General features: G+C 47.1%; 1 protein-coding gene across 1 annotated transcript in view; it reads left to right on the top strand.

Annotated features, from left to right (window-relative positions):
* Positions 1-24,515, top strand: part of GFRA1 (GDNF family receptor alpha 1) — a 213,269-nt gene that overhangs the window by 133,821 nt on the left and 54,933 nt on the right. The window contains exon 4 of the mRNA XM_019939925.3: positions 5,712-6,048. Within this exon, the coding sequence (XP_019795484.1) occupies positions 5,712-6,048 (337 nt within the window). The remainder of the gene's footprint in view (positions 1-5,711; positions 6,049-24,515) is intronic.

Raw genomic sequence — 24,515 nt, forward strand, 5'->3', positions numbered from 1 at the left:
CCCTGCATCGACAGGCGGACTCTCAACCACTGCGCCACCAGGGAATCCCCTGATTTTTAAATATTAAACCAACCTTGCATTTTGGGATAAACCTTAATTGGTCGTCGTACATTATCCTTTTAACATATTGCTAAATTCTATTTACTAAACTTTTTGAATCTATATTTGTAAGGAATATTAGTCTGTAATTTTCTTCTTTTTTCTTCATCATATTCTGCTATTTGGGTAATGCTGGCCTCGTATATCAAGTTGGGAATGGTTATGACAATGTTGTGTGTGAATGAGAATCGTAAGCAAAAAGGAAGTCACACATTTCCCTGTAATCTGGGAATCAGTTCGTCGTTTCTCGCCTCTCTGAATGTGCCAGGTCGTGCATTCTGGAATTTGTCACAGGCTCGGAAATCATGATAAAGAGATGGTGCTCTGGCAGCGTCATTTATTGATGAAAACAGAATCAGCTCAAAGTGAGGCTGAGGTACACCAGGTGCTAAATGGAGCGAACTCAGAGCAATTGGTTTGGACATTAAATCGTTCAGCCTATTCCCACTTCATGCAAAACTTTTCCTTTGATATGTTGCTTTTCTTTTTTGATAATACCAAGAGGAAAACAATTATTTAGTATTTTATGGAGTTTTAACAACTTTGAAAAGGAAGTAAACATTATTTAACAAAGCAGGCATACATTAGGTCAATTTTTTTTCTTTCAGTTTTCTTGAGATTGACATACAGCACTGTATAAGTTTAAGGCATACAGCATAATGACTTGACTTATATATATTTTGAAATGATTACCACGATAAGTTTACATCCATCACCTTATACAGATACAGAAAAAGAAGAAAAAAATGTCTTTTTCCTTGTGATGAGAACTTTTAGGGTTTACTCTCTCAGCAATTTTCAAATATATCATACAGCAGTGTTAACTATAGTTATATGTTGTACATTACATCCCCAGTACTTAATTATCTTATAACTGGAAGTTTGTACATTTTAACTACCTTCATCCAATTCCCCCATCCTCTCCCCTTGCCTCTGATAACCACAAATATGAGGCTTTTTTTCCCTATGAGTTTGTTTTTTATTTTTGTTTTTGGGGGTTTCACATATAAGTAAGATCATACAGTATTTGTGTTCCTCTGTCTGACTTACTTTACTTAGCATAATGCCCTCCGAGTCCATCCATGTTGTTGCAAACGCCAGTATTTCCTTCCTTTTATGGCTGAATAGTGTTCCATTGAAAAATATATACCACATTTTCTTTGTTTATTCCTTGGTGAATACTTGGCTATTGTAAATAATGCTTTAATGAACATGGGAGTGCAGATATTTCTTTGATAAAGTGATTTTGTTTCCTTTGGAAACAAAAACCCAGGAGCGGAATTGCTGGATCATATGGTAGCTCTGTTTTTAATTTTTTGAGGAACCTCCATACTGTTTTCTATAGTGACTGTACCAATTTACAATCCCAGCAGCTGTGCACAAGGATTCCCTTTTCTCCACCATCTCACCAGCATTTATTGTCTCCTTTGATGACAATTGTTCTAACAGGCCTGAAGTGATACCTCATTGTGGTTTGATTTGCATTTCCCTACCAATCAGCATCTTTTCATGTACCTGTTGGCCTTTCATATACCTTCTTTGGTAAAATGTCTCTTCAGGTCCTTTGCCCATTTTTTTACTTAGGTTATTATCATTACTCTTACTTTTACTATTGAGTTGTATGAGTTCTTTATATATTTTGGAAATTAACCCCTTATCAGAACATGATTTGCAATATTTTCTCCTATTCCATACGTCACCTTTTCCTTCTGTTGATGGTTTGCTTTGCTGTGCAGAAGCTCTCTAGTTTGACGTAATTCTGCTTGTTTATTTTTTGTTGTTATTGCTTGTGTCATATCCAAAAAGTCATTGCCAAGACCCATGTCAAGGAGCTTTGTTCCAGGCCAATTTTTTAAAACTTATGTATTATACGGAGAACTTTCAGAGAGAAATAAATGTTCTGGACCTCATGTGTTAAGTTTATTCTTATTATAATTTTATTTGAAGTTTATAAACATAAAACTATCAGCTCTTCTTTGCTTTTATACAATTATAAAGGCAACACACACCAATTAGATATGAGCAAAACTTTTAAAACAATGAAATACAAATCAATAACAGATTTAATATGAGGAATGGTATTGTTTCGCTGAAACTAAATTGGTGCTTACAGTCAGGATGTAGTTCTCTGTTTCAGCATGAGTTCTTTTGAGTTTGACAGGCCTACATTACTGTGTGCCATGGGATGACTTAATTTTTCTGACATTTTTCTCCATTTGAACTTACATGAGCTGTTTGTTCATATATCCCTGGCTACATCATTTAAGTATTAAGTCAACCCGTGTGCCTCTATTTTCTTTTTAGCCAGAGATCATAAAATACCATTGAACACCAATGCAAGTTATTGGAAATTGTGTTCGGATGTCCAACCTTAAGGGCCTAATCCAGATGATCCAGAATCTGGTCATATTAATTTATTTTAGATTATCATCCCCAAATGCATAATTTAGAAATCTCCTAGCTAGCTGTAGACCTTCAGGAATATCAATCACTGTTGCCAGTGGGCCCAACAGCACATCATTAGAAAGTCTCAAAAGAGAAGAAGGCTAGAAGTGTCACCAAAGCCTGGTGGAAGCCCTGGTGATCTGTCAGGACACATGGTGAATATTTCACTCCTTGAGTCCTGAAGTGCCTGAGTAGGAAAACAGAGGAGAGAAGCCACTTTGGGAAAGTCATGTTGGAGAAAATGCACCAGGGGTGCTTGTTAAACCAGCAGGATGTACGTGCAGCTTCTGGCTTCCTGCCCTGCTCACCTAAGAAGGGCTGAATGTCTTGTTTATTGCCTTCCCCATGAAATTGTTGAATTCAGATGTCATAGGCAGAAACACACACCTGGGGCATCATAAAATACTGCTTATGGTACCAGGGTATATCTTTGTGATTCCAGCATGTTGGGTTTTCTTAAAGCAAGACACACCATCACTAGACCAGGGAGAGTTTTTCATTTCCTGAAATGTTGAACTTGTGTCTGTTCTTCTTTTCTTGTACAAAATTTTATTTTATTTTAGTAGAACGTTTAACGTGAGATCTACATTCTTAACAGGTTTCTTTTTTAATTTTATTGAAGTGTAGTTGATTTACAATGTTGTGTCAATTTCCTCTGTATGGAAAAGTGACTCAGCCTTACACGTATGTACATTCTTTTCCATATTCTTCTCCACCATGGTTTGTCACAGGATACTGAATATAGTTCCCTGTGCTGTACAGTAGGACCTTGTTGTTTATCCATCCTATATGATAATAGTTTTCATCTGCTGATCCCGAACTCCCATATCTTCTCTCCCCTACCCCCGCTCCCCCTTGGCAACCACAAATCTGTTCTCTATATCTGTGAGTCTGATTTTGTTTTGTAGATATGTTGATTTGTATTATATTTTAGATTCCACATATAAGTGATATCATGTGGTATTTGTCTTTCTCTTTCTGACTTAGTTCACTTAGTATGATAATCTCTAGGTCCCAGTGGGCAGAAGACCTAAATAGGCATTTCTCCAAAGAAGACATACAGATGGCCAAGAGGCACATAAAAAGATGCTCAACATGGCTAAGTATTAGAGAAATGCAAATCAGAACTATATAATGAGGTACCACCTCATACCAGACAGAATGGCCATCATTAAAAAGTCTATGAATAACAAATGCTGGAGAGGGTGTGGAGAAAAGGGAAGCCTCTTACACCATTGGTGGGAATGTCAATTGGTGCAGCCACTGTGGAAAACAGTATGGAGGTTCTTCAAAAAACTAAAAATAGACCTGCCATATGGTCCAGTGATCCCACTCCTGGGCATATACCCAGACAGAACTATAATTTGAAAAGATGCATGCGCCCCTATGTTCATAGCAACACTGTTTACAATAGCCAAGACTGGAAACAACCTAAATGTCCATTGACAGATTAATGGATAAAGAAGATGTGGTTTATATATACAATGGAATATTACTCAGCCATCCAAAAGAGTGAAATGATGCCACTTAACAGATTTTTAAGTGCACAATACAGTATTGTTAAGTGTAGGTGTGATGTTGTAAGGCCTATCTCTAGAACTTATTCATCTTGCATCACTGAAACGTTATACCTCTTGAATAACAACTCCCCATTTCTCCCTCACCTCAGCCTCTGGCAACTACCATTCAACTCTCTGCTTCTGTGAGTTTGGGAGTTTTAGATACCTCACATACATGGAACCACTCAGTATTTGTCCTCCTGGGACTGGCTTATCTCACTTAGCATAATGTCCTCAAGGCTCATCCATGTTGTTCCCCATGGCAGGTTTCCTTCTTTTATTTAAGGCTGAATATCCCATGTGCCTTTTAGATACCAAATGCACTGCCCTGTCTTTTGGTCCCACCCAACCCAGCTAGACTCTGTCTCCTCTCTTGCTAATTCGCAAATGCTTTCATGGTCCCCACCGACTGGGTGCATAAAGAGAATGAAAGGGGGTTTCAGAACCCATGAAGGGGCTGAGGCCTGAGCAGGAACTTGCTGGGGATTGAATCCCACGATTGTGTGGTGCTTGTCTGCTGCCTTCTTGCTGTCTCTGGAGGGTCCCTGCTACACCTAATCATCAATTTTCCATGGACCGTCTCATAACTTGGCTCTAGGAGGTTTTTCCATCACTTCGCCTTGCTTGGCGAAGACCTATATTATGGGAAATGAGCTTAATTTCCCTTGTCCATTCATCTTTTAACTTTTCCCATTAGCCTTGGCGCTGCCAGCCCACCCCAGTGAGCCCTGCCTCTTCCGTGCTTTCTCTCCAGGCCTCTCAGTGGGCAGCCTGGCAGTGGACAGCACTGGTTTCTCTGACAGCATGAGCACAGAGGGCTTGGACAGAAGGCAACATATGTTTTGTGAGATGCCTAAGGCGTATGGTTTGTAAGCCCATTGAAATTCTATCCAAAATACTAACTGAATTTTTCTAATCTGCAACCTCAGTACTCATAGATCCCAAATTTTCTATGCGGTAAGTTAAATGGTAATTGAGGTTTGCAAATTTTTATGTAATTTATTCTGGTTCTCTTCCAGTGGCCTGTGAGCTAGAACTACAGCTTCGATGTAGTTGCTTCTTCCTGTTTAGAGAGCTAGCATAATATTCTGTCTTCTGGGCTCAAATAACCATGCAATTACTCTGTAATCATATAGTAATTAACATGTACTATGGGCATTTATTACATAATTATATTCCTGGAGGATTGCATGGCAATTATACTTACATTCAGTATATCATTTTATATATTATGTAATAAACAAGTATATAATTTGTTGCTTTTTTCTTTTATCCTAATTTCAATTTACCAACCAGGAGCTGGAAACTTGTTCTTCTGTTGCCTTGTTTGTATGTAGTCAGGCAGGTGCCTGAGCTCCTTTGGCCTTACTCAACACCTCCTAATCATACATCTGAGACAACGCTAGGAGCTTGTGTGCTGCCGTGGGCTCCCAGCCTCTGTGCCCCTGATACTTCCTCATTGTCATGAACTCATTAAGTTATTAGCTTCAAGACACAGAGTTGATCAGAGCTGCCAGCACTGCCAGGTGAATGGCCAGATCTCAAGGAAAGCAGAGCAGCCCCAGCACACAGCCCTGTGATCATGCCCGCCTTTCTCTCCTTTTGCAGTGGAGCACATCCCGAAAGGGAACAACTGCCTGGACGCCGCCAAGGCCTGCAACCTAGACGACACCTGTAAGAAGTACAGGTCCGCGTACATCACGCCGTGCACCACCAGCATGTCCAACGATGTCTGCAACCGGCGCAAATGCCACAAGGCCCTCCGGCAGTTCTTCGACAAGGTCCCGGCCAAGCATAGCTACGGGATGCTCTTCTGCTCCTGCCGGGACATCGCCTGCACCGAGAGGAGACGGCAGACCATCGTGCCGGTGTGCTCCTACGAGGAGAGGGAGAAGCCCAACTGCCTGAATTTGCAGGACTCCTGCAAGACGAATTACATCTGCAGGTAAGCGCGTGCCAGCAGCCTGGTGATTAAGGAGGTGGTGGAGAGAACCTTTATGCTGCTTCAGTGGCCAGGCTTCTATTTTCTGAATTTCTGCAGGGGGGTGGGGGAGGGGAGTCATTGGGATGGATGGGCCAAAACCTGACCTCTGCCTCCAGCACGAGGTTCTTCAGCAGCTGATCAGCCTTTTGTGCTGAGGAAGGTTCCCGTCTTTAACCTGAGGGAAGCTTTGAGAGGTGCTGGAATGAGGTCAATAGGACTTCGTAAGCGCAGAGGGTCACCTGAGCCCAGGTGAGCTTGAAGGCATGTGCCCCCTCTGTTAGACCTGAGAGCTGCCAGGGGTCAAAAGCGTTAAGTAAGTGGGGTAGCAGGTGCTGGAAATACGGGGGCTCTTGTCATCAAGGTCAGAAAACTGGAAGAGAGCAGCGAGAGGGAGGGATGGAGCCGTGTCCAGCCCCTAAGAGGAGAACTTCCAGAATGCCTGGGTCTGCTCTGGGCCATTCAGTCAACGATGTGGCTGAGAATAGATGCCTTCCGTGCTTCCGGATCTCAGCCCCCATCGAAACCTGGCAGTGTTGTTGAAGAGTCACTTCCTTTTCCTTTTTGGCCATTTATTAATTTATTTTAATGTTTGAAGGACTCCATGAATATATTCTATGTGTGTGTGTGTGTGTTTTTTTAAAGCAAAAAAGCAATATAGAATTAGTAGAGGGAAAGGGAAGTTTCCTCTTGCTCCCAGCCATCACTGTCAACAATTTGATGTGAGTCCTTCCAGAACTTTGGGTTGAATTCATTGCTGATCAGAAAGCAAGTAGATTTTGATAAGCAGAGACTTGACTCTTTGCCGCCTGAGGCAATGCTGGTGCTAGATTCAGAGCACAGGACAGAGATGCAGAGGGGGCATCATCGGACAACACCTGTACTTTGCCCCCAGGATAGAGCCAGGAATCTTCAAATGCCACCGCTGACAAAATCCTGTGCACTTGATAAATGTTCACAGGTGGACAAGTAGATGAGGGTGTGACTTTGTGTTTGTTTTCTTGTAAGTTTCCCGTTTCTAGAGCAGAGGGCAGGGAAAAAACTGATAGTTTGAGGATTCTGGTAAGCTGAGTTTTGTCAGTTTAAGTTTTATTCTGATAGAATGGAGTCCCATTCTTTCCTTAGACTAGCTCTAATAGTGACCAAAGAAAAATAAAAGTCCTTGTTATCTGTAGAACTCCCTCATGCTGAAGACTTTCGGGGAGTAATATCCCTCCATTTTTTTCCAAGTTGGAAGCTATCTGAGGAAGAACTCAGATGGCCGAGCTTGTCTTGGGAGGAGTCAGGTGCTCAGGCAATGCAACTTCTCCAAAGACTCTTCCTCACCTTCACGCCCCTCTTCCATTGAGACCCTCTTAACTGAGGGCTAGGATCAGGGATCACTGTGCTCTAAGGATCCTGAGGAAGAGGCAGGACCTCCTCGCAGCTATAACCTGGGGAAGGCAATCAGCCAGGGACTCTAAGAACGCCCTGCTCGAGATGAATGTGGTGAGGACAGGACCAAGGGAGAAGCTGTGGGAGCTCAGCCTGGCATTAGGATGCCAGGGGACAGAGAATCTGAAGACCTGTCCTCTGAAGATCCCAAGTTCCTGTGTCCCTTTAGTCTTTGAGCAGAGGAATCCCTCTGCTAAAAGCAGGACTTTCCAGGGTCTTCCTTGGCTTGAAGCCAGACAGCCCCTCCCTGTCTCTACAGGAGACATTATCCTGTTCACTGATGGGTCCAAGCCAGGAAGCCTGGAGATGGGAGGCTGCTGTCAGGGGAGGGAATGGAGCAGTGCATGAGCCTTCCGTCCACTGGACCATGGCCGGCAGGCGGAGAGAGCATGGTGATGGAGCCTTTCCTTCTCTTCTCACGCGGTCTGTCTTGCACGTGAGGTCCAGAGGAGGCTCCTGACACCTCCTGTGCAGGCTCAAAGCCCACCGTGAGGGGTCCATTTGCATTACCTGGCCTGCTCTCTAAAAAGAGAGAATCCTCGGAGAGTTGGTGTGAATTAGTCAGTTAGTTGGTGTGAATCAGATTGCTTCCCTGCTAAGCTGTGGTGAGAAACAGCTGGAAGTTTGGGAACTTGGTGTGTTCCAAGGAGGTGGCAGGAGGAATCTGCAGATAATGGGATGGTTTGGGTCCTGTCTGGGGACCAGCCTGGTTCCAGGAACTGGTTGTGTTGAGGCAGCATAGCGTGGCCTAAGCTGATGGGGCAGAAAGGAACAGGGGACAATAGGACAGCCCTCACCTAATGACTGACTGTGCCTGGTCACACCGAGGTCGGGCTGTGCTGACAACAGCCACCAGGCAGTGGGGTGAAGTCGGGCTGGACTGGAAACTGCAACCAGAAGCAGTCTCGGTGCTGCTGCCAGGTTCCTGGCTCTGGGATGTTTGGGAATCCAAATCCTAGACCCTCTAGGGCCCTCCCAAGTGAAATTTGCCTGCATGTGATTGGTGGGTTTTAAACCGTCTCGCGTCTTCTCTGGGAAGGTGAATCAGTGACTTCCCCTGGTGTTACCTGTCCTTAAGTTATTTATCCCGTAATTTCTTTCCAGAGCCTGAGCTTATTCCTCATGATTACCCCCTCCCTGTCAGATGTGGTAAATGTAATTTAAGCTGCTAGGTAGGCTAGCGGTGTTTTCTTTCATCAGGTTTTATTAGTCTTGTCTTTAATTTTATGCCTTTTATTGCATCTCATCTCAATCCATCTCGGCAAAGCCCTTGGAGTTACTACTACGTGGAACAGCAGCTGGGGCTTCGGCAGGGTTTCATGTTAAAGCTGCTCTGACCCAGACCCGTTTGGAGGAATGGAGGTACCCCCAATGGGATGACTAAAGGCCTAATTTGAATATCCCCAAAGCGAAGGGATAGCAAGAGGGAAAATCGCTTCCTAAAAAGCATATTCTTTGAAAGCTCACATTGCAAATGCTCCAGTGCCATCTCAACATCAGGGACTATCAAAGAGCTGCTGAAGCTCTTTGAAACCTCCCTGCGCTTAATGATTTCCAACTCGAAGCACACAGGTTTCCTTCCCCAGGGTCCAGCGGTGCCTCTGTGCAAAACCTCTCTCCTGCGTTTTGCCTTCAAACAGAGGAGATGCAACTTTAGCTTTTCCTTTTGACTTTGTTTTCTTTTCTCCTTTTCCCTTTTAGGGAAGCTGACAGGTTTCTTTCCTCTTAGGGTGGTTGGGGACAGGCGAGAGCTTGACTGTTTAGGCCTCCAAGCTTGCCTGCAGAAAAGCAAATGCGGAGGTGTTATTAGAAGGATGTGATGAGATTAAGAGCCTCCAGTTCTTCCCCTGAAGCACAGTGTCTCCCATACTCATTGTCCTCCGGTTGCTTTCCTTAGTGCCTGGAAGGATGTCAGGTTGGGGTTTGGTCCTAAAGGAAGCATATTCCTTTATTCCCGATGAAAGCGGTTATATATACAAAGTTTAAAGTTGTGCCTCTCCTCCTTTCCCTCAAATTCTGACCTCCAAGCTAAGCTCAGCCCTTGGTCTCTGACTCAGGGTGCTACAAATATGTTCATAGCTCTTTAATTTTTCTCATTAATCACTCAGGCGCCTCTGCTGCTCTTCATTACCCAAAGGGCTAGCATCTTTCTCTTGAGCATGCCCCCTCCTGTTTTCATCTAAGAATTATACAGTTATTTTCCAAAACCTGTTCTGCTTCCAATGCCAGGAAAAGAGGGAGTCTGAGGCTACTGGCCAGCCGGCCTGACCTGTGGGTTTAGCTGCTGCCACACGGTGTCGCTGTTGTGGACAGCCCAGAGGTTGCTTTGTGGTTTGGTGACTGTGCCCTTCTTGGTCATTCTGCACCTGCAGCAGAGGTGCTGCATCTTGGGTGCAGAGTAACAACTCTTAGTTCATACTCAGCATGCAGCCACTATTTCCCAAAGCGTGACATATTGCCCTGGGGGCTGGGTCCTAAGGGGTTCCCACCAGAGCCAGCCCTCCAACTTGAGCACACAGTATCTCAGACTCTCCCTTTCCTGGCAATGTAGCCTAGATGGATTTGAGTGTTGTATTTGCATTTTCTCTCTTTTCTTGTTTTATTGTGGTAAGAACACAACGTGAAGTCTACTCTTTTAACAGGTTTCTAAGTGCACGATATGGTATTATCTATAGGCACAATATTGTACAGTAGATCTCTAGGACTTATTCATCTTGTATAACTGAAGTTTTATTCCCACTCATCAGAAACTACCTTACCAGGGGATAAGGAGGGGGGGGGAGGAATAAATTGGGAGATTGGGACTGACATATGCATACTACTATATATAAAATAGATAATTAATAAGAACCTGCCGTACAGCACAGGGAACTCTACTCAGTATTCTGTAATGGCCTATATGAGAAAAGAATCTAAAATAGGGTGGATATATGTACATGTATAACTGATTCATTTGCTGTACACCTGAAACTAACACAATATTATAAATCAACTCTACTCCAATAAAAATGAAAAAAAAAAAAAAAGAAACTACCTGCTCACCCCTCCCCCTAGTTCCTGGCAGCTACAATTCTGTTCTTTGCTTCCACGAGTTTGATGATTTTAGATACCTCATGTAAAGTGGAATCATGCAGTATTTGTCCTTCTGTGACTGTTTTATTTCACTTAACATAATGTCCTTCAGGTCAATCCATGTTGTTCCACATTGCCTTTTTAAGGCTTCAACAGTGCTTGGTCAAGGGTACCTCATAGCTTTTGGAAAGATTCTGATAATGCTGAACTTCAGAAGGGAAGGGATCAGGGCCTCTGCCCTCTGTCTCCAAGGCTTTTTGCCTAGCCCCTCCCCCACCAAGATATACTTGCTCTTCCCGGTGCCCAGGCTCTGTATCCTCATTGTTTCCAAGAGCGGTAGCTTTTACCAAGTGACCAAGTACATATGGTTCTACCTTTCCTTAGGGACTAAGGATCCTATAATTGTATCCTGGAGACCTGTTTTTTTCGTTGGTGGTGGTGGGTTTTTTGGTTTTCTTTTTTGTTTGTTTGGTTTTTGGGGGGTTTTTTTGTTTGTTTTTAGCACAGCCAAGAAGATCTCCCTTGGTATAGCTCCAGAAGAACAGCATATGTAATTTTCAAAATTCTGCCCTAGCCAGCACCGCATTTTCCACACTGAGGCTGACCCTGTTATACTTAGAGGAAATATGTTGTTAATTTGTTAACTGGGACAACTGAGGAAACATGTCACAAGACCATGCAGCAGATTTCTTCTCCAGTAACTTACTTGGTCTGACAGTGTTAGTGCACCTTTGAAAGGTGAGGAATGTATTTCCTTTGCTTGGAATCAGTCCTGTTTTGCACAGTAAACTGTGGCTCTTAGAAATCAGGGACATCCTCTGCTGTTTGGGCCACATTCCTGAGCTGAAAACTGGATTCTACACCACTGTATCCGGGCCTGTCTTGACATGTGGCAAAGTGCAGGAGAAAATGGCTCAGAGGATAATTAATGCCTAAAACTAGAAGGGTAGATTAATTTGGCACTCAATTTTATTTTACGCTGATTCATTCACAAATGGAAATCAGCAGTTAGACAATGCAAACTTCTGAACCATGGAAAGAAAGGTTCGGGAATATGAGAAAATACAAGTAGAACATTTTCTAGTTCATTTGAGCAGTTTTCATTTCAAATGATTACATGGGTGTCTTTAGCGATGCAGAATGCCGAATCACTCGTTTTTTTTTTGTTTTTTGTTTTTTGGTGGTACGCGGGCCTCTCACTGTTGTGGCCTCTCCCGTTGCAGAGCACAGGCTCCGGACGCGCAGGCTCAGCGGCCATGGCTCACGGGCCCAGCCGCTCCACGGCATGTGGGATCTTCCCGGACCGGGGCACGAACCTGTGTCCCCTGCATCGGCAGGCGGACTCTCAACCACTGTGCCACCAGGGAAGCCTAGAATAGCTTGTTTTTTAATGCGCCCCACCTGCGCGAGCTGCCTGCCCCGCTCCGGCCCCCCCATCTCTTGGCTGGAGGCCCCCTGGACTCCAGGTGAGGTAGGGGGCTCCTGTGTGTGTACGGTGATTCATTAAGCGAAAAGCACGGACGTCCTCCAGCACCTGCTGGATGCGGGGAGGAACACACCTCCTGGTGGATCTTCCAAACCTCCACCCCCAGCCTGTGCATCCACGCAGCGCTGGCTAAGCAGGGTCTGAGCTCACTGCATCCCTGGCTAACAGGGGTAACCTGAGCTGTGAATCAGGCGGGAAACCGCTGCAATTTGCTCTATCTTGTTGCCTTCTATCTCTTTCCTTATCTCTCCTTTGGCAGGGACGGGTGTGAAGCCATTTGTCTGTTCCTGCTGGAGCCTGTTGCTAAAAAACGCCCGTCCAGATTTACTCAGCGTTCTCACTCTCCCCAGCCAGCCCCTCCCGGTGCCTGCCCAAGCTCAGGGGCTCCACTTGCTTCCCCTCACCCCTTCCCTCACCTGCCCACGTCCTCACCAGAGTCACACTGGCCACTCTTAGCCCTGAGACAGAGAGATTCAGACACTCCTTTACATTTGTACATTCTGCCAGTTATTAGAACCACATGGACAGATGGAATTTTGACCGCAGGACTGTCTTTTGCTGCCTTTGAGTATGAAAGTGGAGGGAAAAGGAATGGAACTGTATCCACCCAGAAAGCCCAAAGAGAGCCCCATATTTCTTTGGGGGAGGAGGTGTCATAGTGGAGGGTCTCAGGACCCATATTCAGACTGGGCCTCAGCAGGTGAGAAGTAGGGAACATCAAGCAGAAAGAAGGCACTCGGGTTTGGGAGGACATAGTGAAGGGAGTGGGAGGCGGTCTAGGGTCTGTCCTGGAGGCGGAGGGAGAAAAATTAGTGTGATACAAAGGCAAGAGGTTGAGGGCCTCCGGTGCCATGTTGAAGTGTTGGATTTTATCCTACAAGGGGCAGGGGAAGTAAGATATGATCAGCTGGACTTCAGAGAGTGCCCAGGTGGCAGTGTGGGGCAAGGATTGGGGTGGGGAGAGGCCAGGAGGCCAGATAGGATGTGCTTGCAGTGGACCAGATGAGGGGTGACCAGGAGGATAGAGTCAGCACATAGGAAATCTGTCCATTCATCCATCCACCCACCCACCCACCCATCCATCCATCCAACCAGCTGGTCTGCAGTTACTGTGCCAGGAGTAAAGACCTGGCTCCTCACTGGCTGTGCGGAAAAGAAGGCAGGTGCACATACGGTCATTACAGCCTGGCGTGGAGTCTGTGGTCAGGAAGGTGCAAAGTGCTGCGGGAGGACAGAGGTAAGAACAGCCAACTTGGCCTTGGCCTGGAGGGTCAGCAAGGCTTCCTGGAGAAGCTGTCATCTGAGCTGGGCTGGAAGGACGAGAGGCACGGGAGAGACCACCAGGGGTAGAAACGGGACAGAGGCCCAGGGCTGTGGATTTGAGGAAGATGTGGGAACAACAACCCGTTTACTGGGTTTTAACGATGAGAGGCACTGGGCCCCATGATCTCAGCCCACGTGGAGGAGCTAGGAACCAGCCTGATCTTGCCAACTCCAAAATCTGGCTTCTGTCATTCTTTCCAAATGATTGTCTTTCATGACAAGAATACAATGTTCTTATACCATTCAGCCTTACCACCTTTAGTTCCAGACGGGCAGAATGATAATCCCATCCAGCCTCGGGTCTGGACGCTCTTTATGGCTCAGTAACTAAGACAGCATCAGTTTTAAAGATAGTTTTCACAGAGCGTTAGGACATAATGTCCATCACAGCCTCCTAGCATCACTTAAAACATTACAAAAGAAAAGAAGCTACTCAGGTAATATGTGGTCATTAAGTTCTCACTTTAATTTCCTTTTGAGCATTCATTGCTTATTATAGAGTGCTTTCTCTGTGACGGCTTACTGATTGCAAATCATTTCTACAAACAGGAAAAAAATCTTTCCAGACCACACTGGTTTTCTTCTTCACTGAGCACAGGCTGTCTGACCCGAGGGTCCTAGGTGTGTAAGTCATGTGACCGTCACCCAGGAGCTCCCAGGGACCTGGTTGCTTGGACTCTTAACTCCCTGCTGAAGTGTCACTGGAGTTTAGAGTCCTTGACCCTCACTTCCCCCCAGGCAGCAGATGTCAGGGACCTGGCTGTGTATCTCATGGGTGATGAATTCTCTGCTGTCACAGAGCTACAACCAGCTCTAAACAACCCATGGTTATGTCACCAGGGTGGGGCGGGGGGGGGGGGGGGGTCATCCAGGTGTTTGCCTTCCTGCCTTCTCCTTGCCCTCTGGCCATTTCATTATCATAGGAGAACTTCCATTCTGTGATTGCATCTTGAATGCAGTGCTGATAAAACGTGCCGGTGGTGGGGGTGGGGGGGTGGGGCGGAGAAGCTTGGAATTGTTCCCAGATATGCTGAAGTGGGAGTGGGTGGGGACTTGAAGGGAGTTTCTGGAACCCAGATTTCAGGCCACTTTGTCTAAGAACCCAATTGATCCCCTCTGCTGCTTTGTGCAGCCTGTTCCTCTTCAAAGGGGACCCTTCTGCTCTGCCCAGTGAGCATTTCACGCACTAGGACCCGTGAAGTTCCTAGGCAGCGTAAACTAGCTCCCCGCTCAAGTCTGGACCGAAACCCAACCATACAGATTTACAGTCTCTTTTTTTTCTTTCAAGGGAAGGGGATGCCTCCGTTTTATATCGTTCTCTTTTTCAAATGTGCTTTATCCACGGAGCAAAGAGTGGGGGAAAGGGAGACCCCAGTATTCCTAGAGGGCTGCCCCCTTATCCAGACCAACATCCTTTGGGGTCCAAGGGCATCCCATGCTGGCTGGCATGATGACCCCTTAAGCTGAGGCTGTTACCTCACTGTCCCGGCCTCCACAGGACACAAGACTTCTTTTGATCATGCATGGTTTGCAGTTGACATAAGTTCCCATAGCCTGTGACCCAGAGCTGTCTCATTTTTGTGCGGGGAAATCTGCCCCCCGTCACCGGGTGGCTGTCGTGTATGACTAGAGCCCGGGTCTCACAGCCAGGCTTGGGGTCCTGCTCCACCCAAGGAAACCCCAGACCCCCACTCAGGCACTACCCCAAGTTAGATATCCTGCAGTCACGTTGACACTTACATTTCTACGAGGCATTTCCACCTCAGTGAATGGGAAATTGCTCTGTGATTTCCGAAAGCAATTAATTACGCAGAAAATTTTACATCCAAGGAAAACAAGAATTTAAAAGAACCATCAATGTGAAAAGTACCACACCAAGCTGGAGTTGGGACTTTTTTTTTCCTTCCCCAGTAACTGTCGATGTGTTTGTGGGTGAGGCGACCCTGGGCTCGCATCCTGGTTATGATAGTTGTAGAACATGGGCAGCCCGTGGCCTCAGTTTTGCATCTACAAAGGGAGGTAACGACTCCATCTTCACAGGGCAGCCATGAGGATTAAATGCAATGTCTCTGCAACAGCATCATCACAGTGCCTGCCACCTAACAAAGCAAAGACTCAATAAATGCTTTTCTTTCTCCCTCACACCTTCCACAAGTTTTGATCACAGAGGACAAAGAAAGCTTATGATTCCAAATACAGCATCCCCCCGCCATCCCTGCTCCAGTAGCAGACAGAGACCTTTAAGGCAGGATTTGTGGGTGGAAGGGGTAGATTTTTACTGCTTTACACTTTTATGCACCCACAGCATTAAGCGGCGCATGGAAATTCCAACTCCATTATGTGAAGCTGTGTTGCTAAGCTTTGTACATCACCATCTTTTCAGTCGGCACCATTAGGGAAAAGTGGGGGGCAGAGGCGGTGGTAGACAAAGTCCAGAGGTGTTTGGACCGTGTGTCATCTCAAGAGCATTTCTGTCTAGAATAAACAGTTATCAGCATACAAAGATACCCACTGAGACGTGGATGGAGCTGGCCACGAGTTTGTTGGGCCTGGAGTCCTAGATTCACTATTGTTTAAACTGAATACGCAGTGGGGGCACCCCTGGCAGCCTCATGGGGACACGTGCTGCTTCAGTGACCCAGAGTAACTGTGAATAAAGGGTCCTTAGAGGTGCTTGTGTCTGAGTCAGTGATGTGAGCCATCCAGCAAAGGGCAGTCACTGACTCAGTGCCGCTGAATCTGAACCTTCCTCTCGTCTGGGTGGTTCTGTGCCATGAATCATCCGATCATCCTGTTAGGAAGCAAGCCACAAGGGGGGGGCAGGGTGGCTCGTTGTACAGGACTCAGGGGCCCAGAATCTGCAGAGCCAGGGACATTATTGCAGGAAGCTGTGGGTGACAATGATGGTGATGAACATGATGACGAAGAGGGTAACATTTATGTGACATTCGCAGTGCGCCAGGCACTGTGCTGAGCACTTCACAGCGACCCCGGAAGTGAGGGCTGTCCTCGTCCCCCGTTCGCAGATGAGGAGGTGCAATCTTGAGCAACTTCTGCAGTCACCCACGTGGTGCCGCTGGAACGAGCACCCGGAGAGTCTGCAGGGCTGCAGAGCCCGGCTTCTGTCCGCTGTGCCCCTGCTTCAGATGCAATGTGTGCGTCTCTTGAAAACCACCCACATCACCTTCCTCAGAGTGTGTGGAATTGGAGACTGGAGGTGATTTTGTTTTTAACTCTCTATTTATTCATTTTAAAACAAAAATTGTAAGTAAGAGAACTTTGGATCTTGTCAAAGTAAGACTTAAGTGCCCCTCATCAAAAGTATTTCACTTCTCAGGGCTTCCCTGGTGGCGCAGTGGCTGAGAGTCCGCCTCTGATGCAGGGGACACGGGTTCGTGCCCCGGTCTGGGAAGATCCCACATGCCACAGAGTGGCTGGGCCCGTGAGCCATGGCCGCTGAGCCTGCGCGTCCGGAGCCTGTGCTCCACAACGGGAGAGGCCACAACAGTGAGAGGCCCGCGTACCGCAAATTAAAAAAAAAAAAAAAAAAAAAAAAGTATTTCACTTCTGTTTAGAACAGTAGTTTTCAAACCTTTCAGTTTCAGAACTCCTTTATATTGTTAAAATTACTGAGGATCCCAAAGGACTTTTGCATCTGTGGGCTAAGTCTATCTATACTTATCATACTGGGAATCAAAGCTGAAGAAGTGTTTACGTATTTATCACTTCATTTAAAAGTAACACCAAGATGCCCGTTACATGTTACCATAAATAACAACATCGTTTTATTTTTAAAAATCATTACCTTTTCCAGAACAAAAAAATTTAGGGAGAGGCATGGCATCATTTTACACTTTTATAAATCTAATGTCGGACCGGAAGACGCCTTGATTCTTCTACCTGCCTCAGACTTTTGCAGTATCCCACGTCACGTGGCCTCTGGAAAAACTCCATGGTACTCTCTTGAGAGCCTGAGAGTTAGAAAGATAAATCAGAACTCAGTATGGCTGGGAAGATAGTTTTGACCTCAAGACCCTAAAAGGCTCTCTGAGATTGCCAGGGTCCCCAGACCTCTCTTTGAGAACTGCTACCCTAGGACCAGAATCATCTTGGGCTGGAAGACGTGTGTGCACAAGCGTCTCCGTGGCCTCCTGGAACTAAGACAGTCTGGGTGGGTGTGTGGCTGCCTCGTGCCCAACCTGTTCACTGCAGTATGTCAGGATGGTGAGGCTGGGGGAGGTGGGGATGGGAGCCGGGGCCATAGCCCTTCCAGTTGGAAATGGGTATCAGTAACCAGAAAGCTGCTGAGCTTCCCATCAGCTGTCACCCTGGGCCTGTGTGGCAAGGGGATCTGGCTCAGCTTGGTTTCCTGCCCTGAGAGATGCCCTCCTGACAACACCTTCCTTCTGGTTTCTAGCTCAACAAAGCATTTCAGCCTCGTATTCAGCTCAGGCAGAACTCTGTAATGACTTGTAAAAGCACTTTGTGCCCAAGACTCCGTGGTAGGGGCTTGGTCAGAGTGTCACAGGTAAATGTCTGGTCCTTGGAATGTGGGCCATCTCAGTGCAGCCCCTCTCTGCTCTCCCAACTCCATCATCATTTGCCATGACGGAAACTAAAGCATTGTAGTGACCTCGGGCCTGGGATAACCCTTAGAATCGGAAATGCCGGGAAGCATGGAGAGTTCTGTGAGCATCCAGCAGTTGGAATTCCTATTGGACGGCTAGCTGACTCCATCTAACAGCCTTAAACTTCTTAGGATGGGGGCTGGGGAGAGAGAATGTCATCTCTCTGTGGATGTTCACTCCAGCAAAGGATCTTGATATTGTCATGCTAGAAAACCTTTCTGTGGAAGTAGACCAAAGCAAATGGGAAATGCCTCTTCCATGTTCCAAGTTCAAAAATTCGAGTTGAGGGCTTCCCTCGTGGCGCAGCGGTTGAGAGTCTGCCTGCCGATGCAGGGGACATGGGTTCGTGCCCCGGTCCGGGAAGATCCCACATGCCACGGGGCGGCTGGGCCCGTGAGCCATGGCCACTGAGCCTGCGCGTCCGGAGCCTGTGCTCCGCAACGGGAGAGGCCACAACAGTGAGAGGCCTGCGTACCGCAAAAAAAAAAAAAAAAAAAAAATTGAGGTGAAACATTTTTAGCTACAGATATGGTTTGAGAAAGTTTTCTGCTCAGCGTTCTGGTGGGTGGTTGGTCCATTCACTGGCTCAGCAGGACTGGAGTGCCGGGGGCTTTGCAGGGCCCAGGGCATCAACATGGAGTGTATGCGCACACCTCCTGGAAGAGGGGGTTCCGGACTTCTCCCAGGTGCCGTTGCTCCAGGGCAGTGGTTCTCCAATTTTAGCCTGCAGTCAAGATCAGTTTCTGATCTATGAGGTCCGGGTGGGGCTGGATAATTTGCATTTCTAGATCAGTCCCAGTGATGCTGCTGCTGGTCTGGGGTCCACACCTGGAAACCCACCGCCTTAAGGTATGTTGACCAGGTGATGACCTAGGCTATTGAGCTTCGCCCTGCTTGAGGGCTCTGCAAGCTGAGGATGAGGAGTGAGCAGCCAGGTGGGCCCTGTGGGGCACTGAGACTCAGCAGGGGACCTAGGAGAGGCCTCACAGCTGTGACAGGTGACTGTTAGCCCAGGTTGGGGAAGGGGAGAAGAAAACACCTGGGCAGTTTCTCGGCTGCACTAAGGTCGGGCTCTGTTGGGAGGGCTGTGGGATCCACTGTGAAGGACTCTAAGGTCTGCCCAGGTGATAGCTCCTCAGAAACAGAGGCTGCTGAGCCATGACCAACATGTATCTATTTACTGGCCCCACTGCCGGGCGGAACCTCGCCCTCAGTGTGCAGAGGAAGTAGACAGCCTGTTGTCCATAGGCTGAGCTTGGCCTGAGATTGGAATTCATTTGTCTGAGTTATGCTGGAAAAAAATGCAAAGCAAAGCAGTGTTTTAAAGCAATTATTTGAATAGAAATCCTCCTTCTAAAATGACCTTCGGAGCAATCTTTGACCTGAGCTATTCAAATAAGGAAAGCTGACATGCTTTACTCTGCTTTTCTTGTCACTTTTTCCAAGTGGAAGCATCTTGGGTTCTCAGGAGGGAGTGTGGGACGGGCAGCGCCTATGGTGGGGCTATGATGTGGGTTACTCAACCACACACGGACGTTCAAGATTCAGAAGTGCTGTGATCCCGTGAGCCAAGATCACCGTGAGCCTTGACCTGCACAAATACATATGCAGAGGCTGTTTCACTCCCAGCTCATTGCTGGTCGCAGGAGAGGGCAGGTGATGGGTGCAGCTGGTGGGAGGTCAGATGCAGTGTCTCAGCGGGGCTGCATCTCCATCTTTTTCCTTGTCCCGCTACAGCCACTGCTTCACACACAGCATCTTGTTTGTTGTTTTGTTTTGTTTTGTTGTTTGTTTGTTTTTTTGTGGTACGCGGGCCTCTCACTGCTGCGGCCTCTCCCGTTGAGGAGCACAGGCTCCGGACGCGCAGGCTCAGCGGCCATGGCTCACGGGCCCAGCCGCTCCGCAGCATGTGGGATCTTCCCGGACCGGGGCACAAACCCGTGTCCCCTGCATCGGCAGGCCGACTCCCAACCCCTGCGCCACCAGGGAAGCCCCCCACACAGCATCTTGCATTGTAGGTGCTTAGTGACCCTGGTCCTTGGAAGGTTGGTGTCCTTGTTGAACCCAGTGCTCCAGGCACTGAGCTAGGTGCTGGATGACCAAGTTGGAGGTCAGCACCCTTGGTCCCGGGCGACTGGTTGCCGAGGCACCTTTACGAGTCCACTCCACAAGCCTCAGGCCCGGGGCTCTCTCTAGGCTGCTCCCCAACATCCCTCGGCTCAGAGGAAGCAGGAAGGGGTGTTTTCTGGGTATACAAGAGGTGCCACGAAATGCTGCCTGTCCACGGGACTCTATTCCAGGCTGCGTGGGAGAGCGCCCTCTTGAGGGAGCCAGGCGTAGTGTCCTTGTCCACATTGGGGCAGGGTGTGCTGGCCTCAGGTGCCTCCAGAGCCCAGCTGAAGTTGTGACCCTCCTTGGCACTTGCTTCCCGTACACCTGTCCCTTCGTGTGAAAGAGGAGAGACATGACCTGCCCCATTACCTGCCTCACAAAGCTATGATTGGAGAGAGAGGGCCGGCGTTGAGAGCACCCTGAGAGTAGTAATGGCAACACTCATATCGGCCCTTCATTGAGCACTGAACTCTGTGCCAGGCACTGGGTTCTGGGCCTTAATCTGCCCACAGCCCTGCTGTTGGTGCTTGTGTTTCATATTTGGGGAAATGCAGAGCTGAAACAGCAGCAGGGGCTCTTGGGATTGGAACCCCTGGTCTGACTTCAGGGCTCACTCCCTTTCCCACTGTGCCCGGCACCCATCAGCTCCGGGAAGGGGCCCACATGTGTGTCTGCCCTTCCCGGAGCCGATGGGTGCCGGGCACAGTGGGAAGGCACTCGAGGAGATGATCCTGGCCAGGCCAGCTGCTGCCTGGTGCCTCCTGTCCCCAGCCTTAGGAGCGGTCCCTGCAGCCAGGAAAGGGTGCTTGAGGGGCTGCTGGCTTCTCCCTGTGGGTCTGGGGAGCCCCACTTTTTGCCCCCCTCACTTCTCGATGAGGGGTGATGGTGTACACAGCCTGGGGAGGTGGGATGCCCAGCCTGGGCCGAGATGAACACGGCTGTGTCGTAGGATTGCATTTGGGCCTTACTGAACAGTAACAACAGATATTATTTTTTTTATGCTTTTAAACTGCAAGCACTATTAAACCGAAAGAATGCCCACTGATTCTGTCATTACACTTTACTGGGCCTAGTAAAGATCCCTTATATCCCCCTAAATCAGATTTCGGCTTCTTGTGTGCACGGTTCACAGCAAAATGGCGGCAAATGCCCCAGAACTAAAATAAAAGACGGAGCATCAATTCTTTCATTGCTGTGGGGGTGAGCGTGAGCTGGAGAGTCTGTGGTCTTCTCTTCAAAATCGGGCTCTAACTCTTACCAGCTCCGTGATTTTGGCTGGATGTTGGCCTTTCTGAACCCCAGGGTCCTCCACTGTAAAATAAGACTAACCTGGCTGGTCAGGTTATTGGGTATTAAGTGACCCAGGCTTATGAAGCGTCAGGCACAGTGACCGGCTCTAGACGAACATAGCTGTTAGTGCAGTGTCTGGAGGAATTAGACGGGGGCTGCTGTTTCTGCTCACCTGTGCCCAACTGTAACGCCAAGATGTCCATGATGAGTATTGGTCTCTAGGTGATTGGAGCCATAGTGTGTGGCACTGGATTCATTCATTCATTTATTCACTCACTCATTCAACACATATTTTCTGAACATCTGCTTTGTGCCAGGCATAATCCCAGGTGCTCACCTTCTTATGGTGCAAGCAGTGTATCATCAAAGTGAAGATGGGAAAAAGAAAGTGATGGAGGGGAGGTGTGGGCCGAAAGGCCAAAGCCACGCCCTCCATGGGGCTCAGAGCCAGGGAGGGGATTGGTGGGAGGGCTCAGAGGAGACCCTTGAGTTCACTGTGAATGGGTCAAAATAAGCCCTGTTTGAGTGGAGTGGTTGAGGGGACAGTTTATTAGAAAATGGCTTATGCGAGCCATGGAAAACAGCTGCTCTGCCCTACAGGGAAAAAAAAGGAGGAATGTAGTTTTAAATGCAGCTGAGAGCTTTAGGTAAAATGTAGAAACTGGGATGGTGGGGTGCAATGGGGTATGGAGTGGGGTGGAAGGGTACTGTTGACAAGAGGATGTTAAACATGAGAATGGATCACTACCAAGAGTAGGGATTTTCTGAAAAAAGGGGGGAATTATCATCTGATAGCGGTGGAATAAGTGATTTATTCTTTTGACATGTAACACCACAATTCCATCTCCCGAGCGATGCCCCATCTAGGAAGGAAGATATTAGGGACTAGTTATTTGCTGAGCTCAAAGTCTCTGTTGACCTTAAAACAACTTGCCTGGAAGAAAAATGACCTAGTGTGTATTTACTATTGAACATAATTTTCCTTAGGAAGCCTGAAACCCTATTAAGGATTAATAGGAGATCCTCTTTTCATATGTTTCTGCTTGAAGTCTGTTTGTGCAAGTGCAGGCTGTTACCATTCAGACATCCATGTGTCTTCCGCCATCCCCACCCCCCCTCCCAGGGCACAGAAACTAGGCTCCTTCAATGTGTGGAAGATAAATTAATATTCGGCTGAGCAGAGCTTGAAGCTTGGGGCTCAGGTACCACAGGGCTGTCCTTTGAGGGTAGGGGCAAAGGGGGGAGTTTGGCAAATTAGTAAAGTCAAGAGAGCCTGTGTAATTTTAATTTTTCATCTTCTGGGAACCCTTGAAGAAGCAAGGTTTGACTGAAGGAGGCCAGGCAGCATTTGGGATAATTTCTAGAATTTACCTGTGTTTCCCTGAAGTAATTAGAGTTCAATTTCTCGAGCTATAAACATCATGGCTTGACATTTGCTTCTGAGGCTGCAGACAGCACCTCCTTAAATTTACACAGGCTTGATGCCAGCCAGGCCAGCAGAGGACATCGTATAGGGATCATATGTAGTGACCTGTAGAATTGCCTTGAACTGTTTTTCCATGGGTTTGAGTCCATTGTCCTGTAAAACTCATTTTTCTGCTTGAAGATGTAGAGGACTCACAGGAGAAATCTCTCTTCGGTCCTAATGGAAGGTGTAAGCCCGATGTTAATTGTGAGATTATTGAGCACATACAGACCTTGAATAGGTGAATTAGTGACCGCAGGACAAAAGCATTTCATCTGTCAAGTTATTAGCAGATGGATTCTAAGGGAAATACCAGTGTATTTCATCTCTACCCTAGGGCTTCATAGAGGTCTCAAGGTCAGAGCAGAACGGGAAACAACAGCACTGATGAGCTCTGTCCTCATCTAGGAATCTGGAACAGTTGTAAACAGGTGCTAGGTGCCAGGTACACGTACATAATCCTTCAGGAACCATTGGAAGGACTTCCTGTCATTCTACCAGAGTAAATTAAGCTTCAGAAAAGTTAAGGTACATGCCCAAAATGTCATGGTTAGTAAATGGTTGAATTGAAATTTAAGTCCTGGCCCATTTTCAGATTGCATCTGCAAAACCTTTACTGCCGTTTCATAGTGTTTTCATTTTCTGTTGCTGCTGTAACAGATTACCACAAACGTGGTGGCTTTAAGTGACACAGACATATTCTCTTCCAGTTCTGGAAGTCAGGAGTACTGCCCCAATTCCACTGAGCTGAACTCAAGGCATCCGCAGGGCTGAGTTCCTTCCAGAAGCTTTAGGGGCAAATATACTTTATTGTCTTTTGCCCTCATTCCTTGGCTCATGGCCCCTCCCTCCATCTTCCAAATCAGCAAAAGCTGGTCCAGTCTTTCTCCCATTGTATTGCTCTCACCTCCTTATCTGTCTCCCGCTTCCACTTTTAAGGACCCTTGGGATTACATTGGGCCCACCTGGATAGTGCAGGATAATCTACCCCCCTCAAGGCCCACAACTTTAATCACATCTGCAAAGGTGCTATTACCATGTCAGGTGACATAGCCTTAGGTCTCAGGTTCCAGGGCCTAGAGTGTACACACCTTCATGGGTCATTGTTCCGCCTCCCACAGTAGATTTTCTTCTGAGAATCTATCTTGTTTCTGATTTTCGGTATATCGTGAATTGTGGAACTAGTTACTTCCCTCCTCTTCCCAGTGGTTTCTAGAAAGCACAGAGCCAAGTACTTAGCTTTCATCTAGCCAGGTGTATGTGTGCGTTTTGTACTGACTGCACCTCTACCTCTGTCTTACCTTTCTTTGGCCCCAAATACCCTCTCTAATTTTTACATTTATTCTGTTGCATCAAAGCTACATTCGAATTCATCTCAAGATTTTTTCTGAAGCAAGAGTGGGCATAAGTAAATGGAAGCATGGTGGGTGACCTTTCCTGCCCTGGGAACCTGAGCAGTTGACTTAGAGCTTCTTAGATTTCAGGATGAATGTAAGGCAACTTCTGTAATTCACTCCTGAAGGTGGAGGTACCTGCACAATTCTACATGAAGTAAATTCACAAGGTGTTGGTCTGGAGTTTTAAGGTGTGGTTCTACTGGCGAAGGATTGGTTGAACATCT

This window comes from Tursiops truncatus, chromosome 16, assembly GCF_011762595.2.
Source record: "Tursiops truncatus isolate mTurTru1 chromosome 16, mTurTru1.mat.Y, whole genome shotgun sequence".
Classification (NCBI taxonomy): Eukaryota; Metazoa; Chordata; class Mammalia; order Artiodactyla; family Delphinidae; genus Tursiops; species Tursiops truncatus.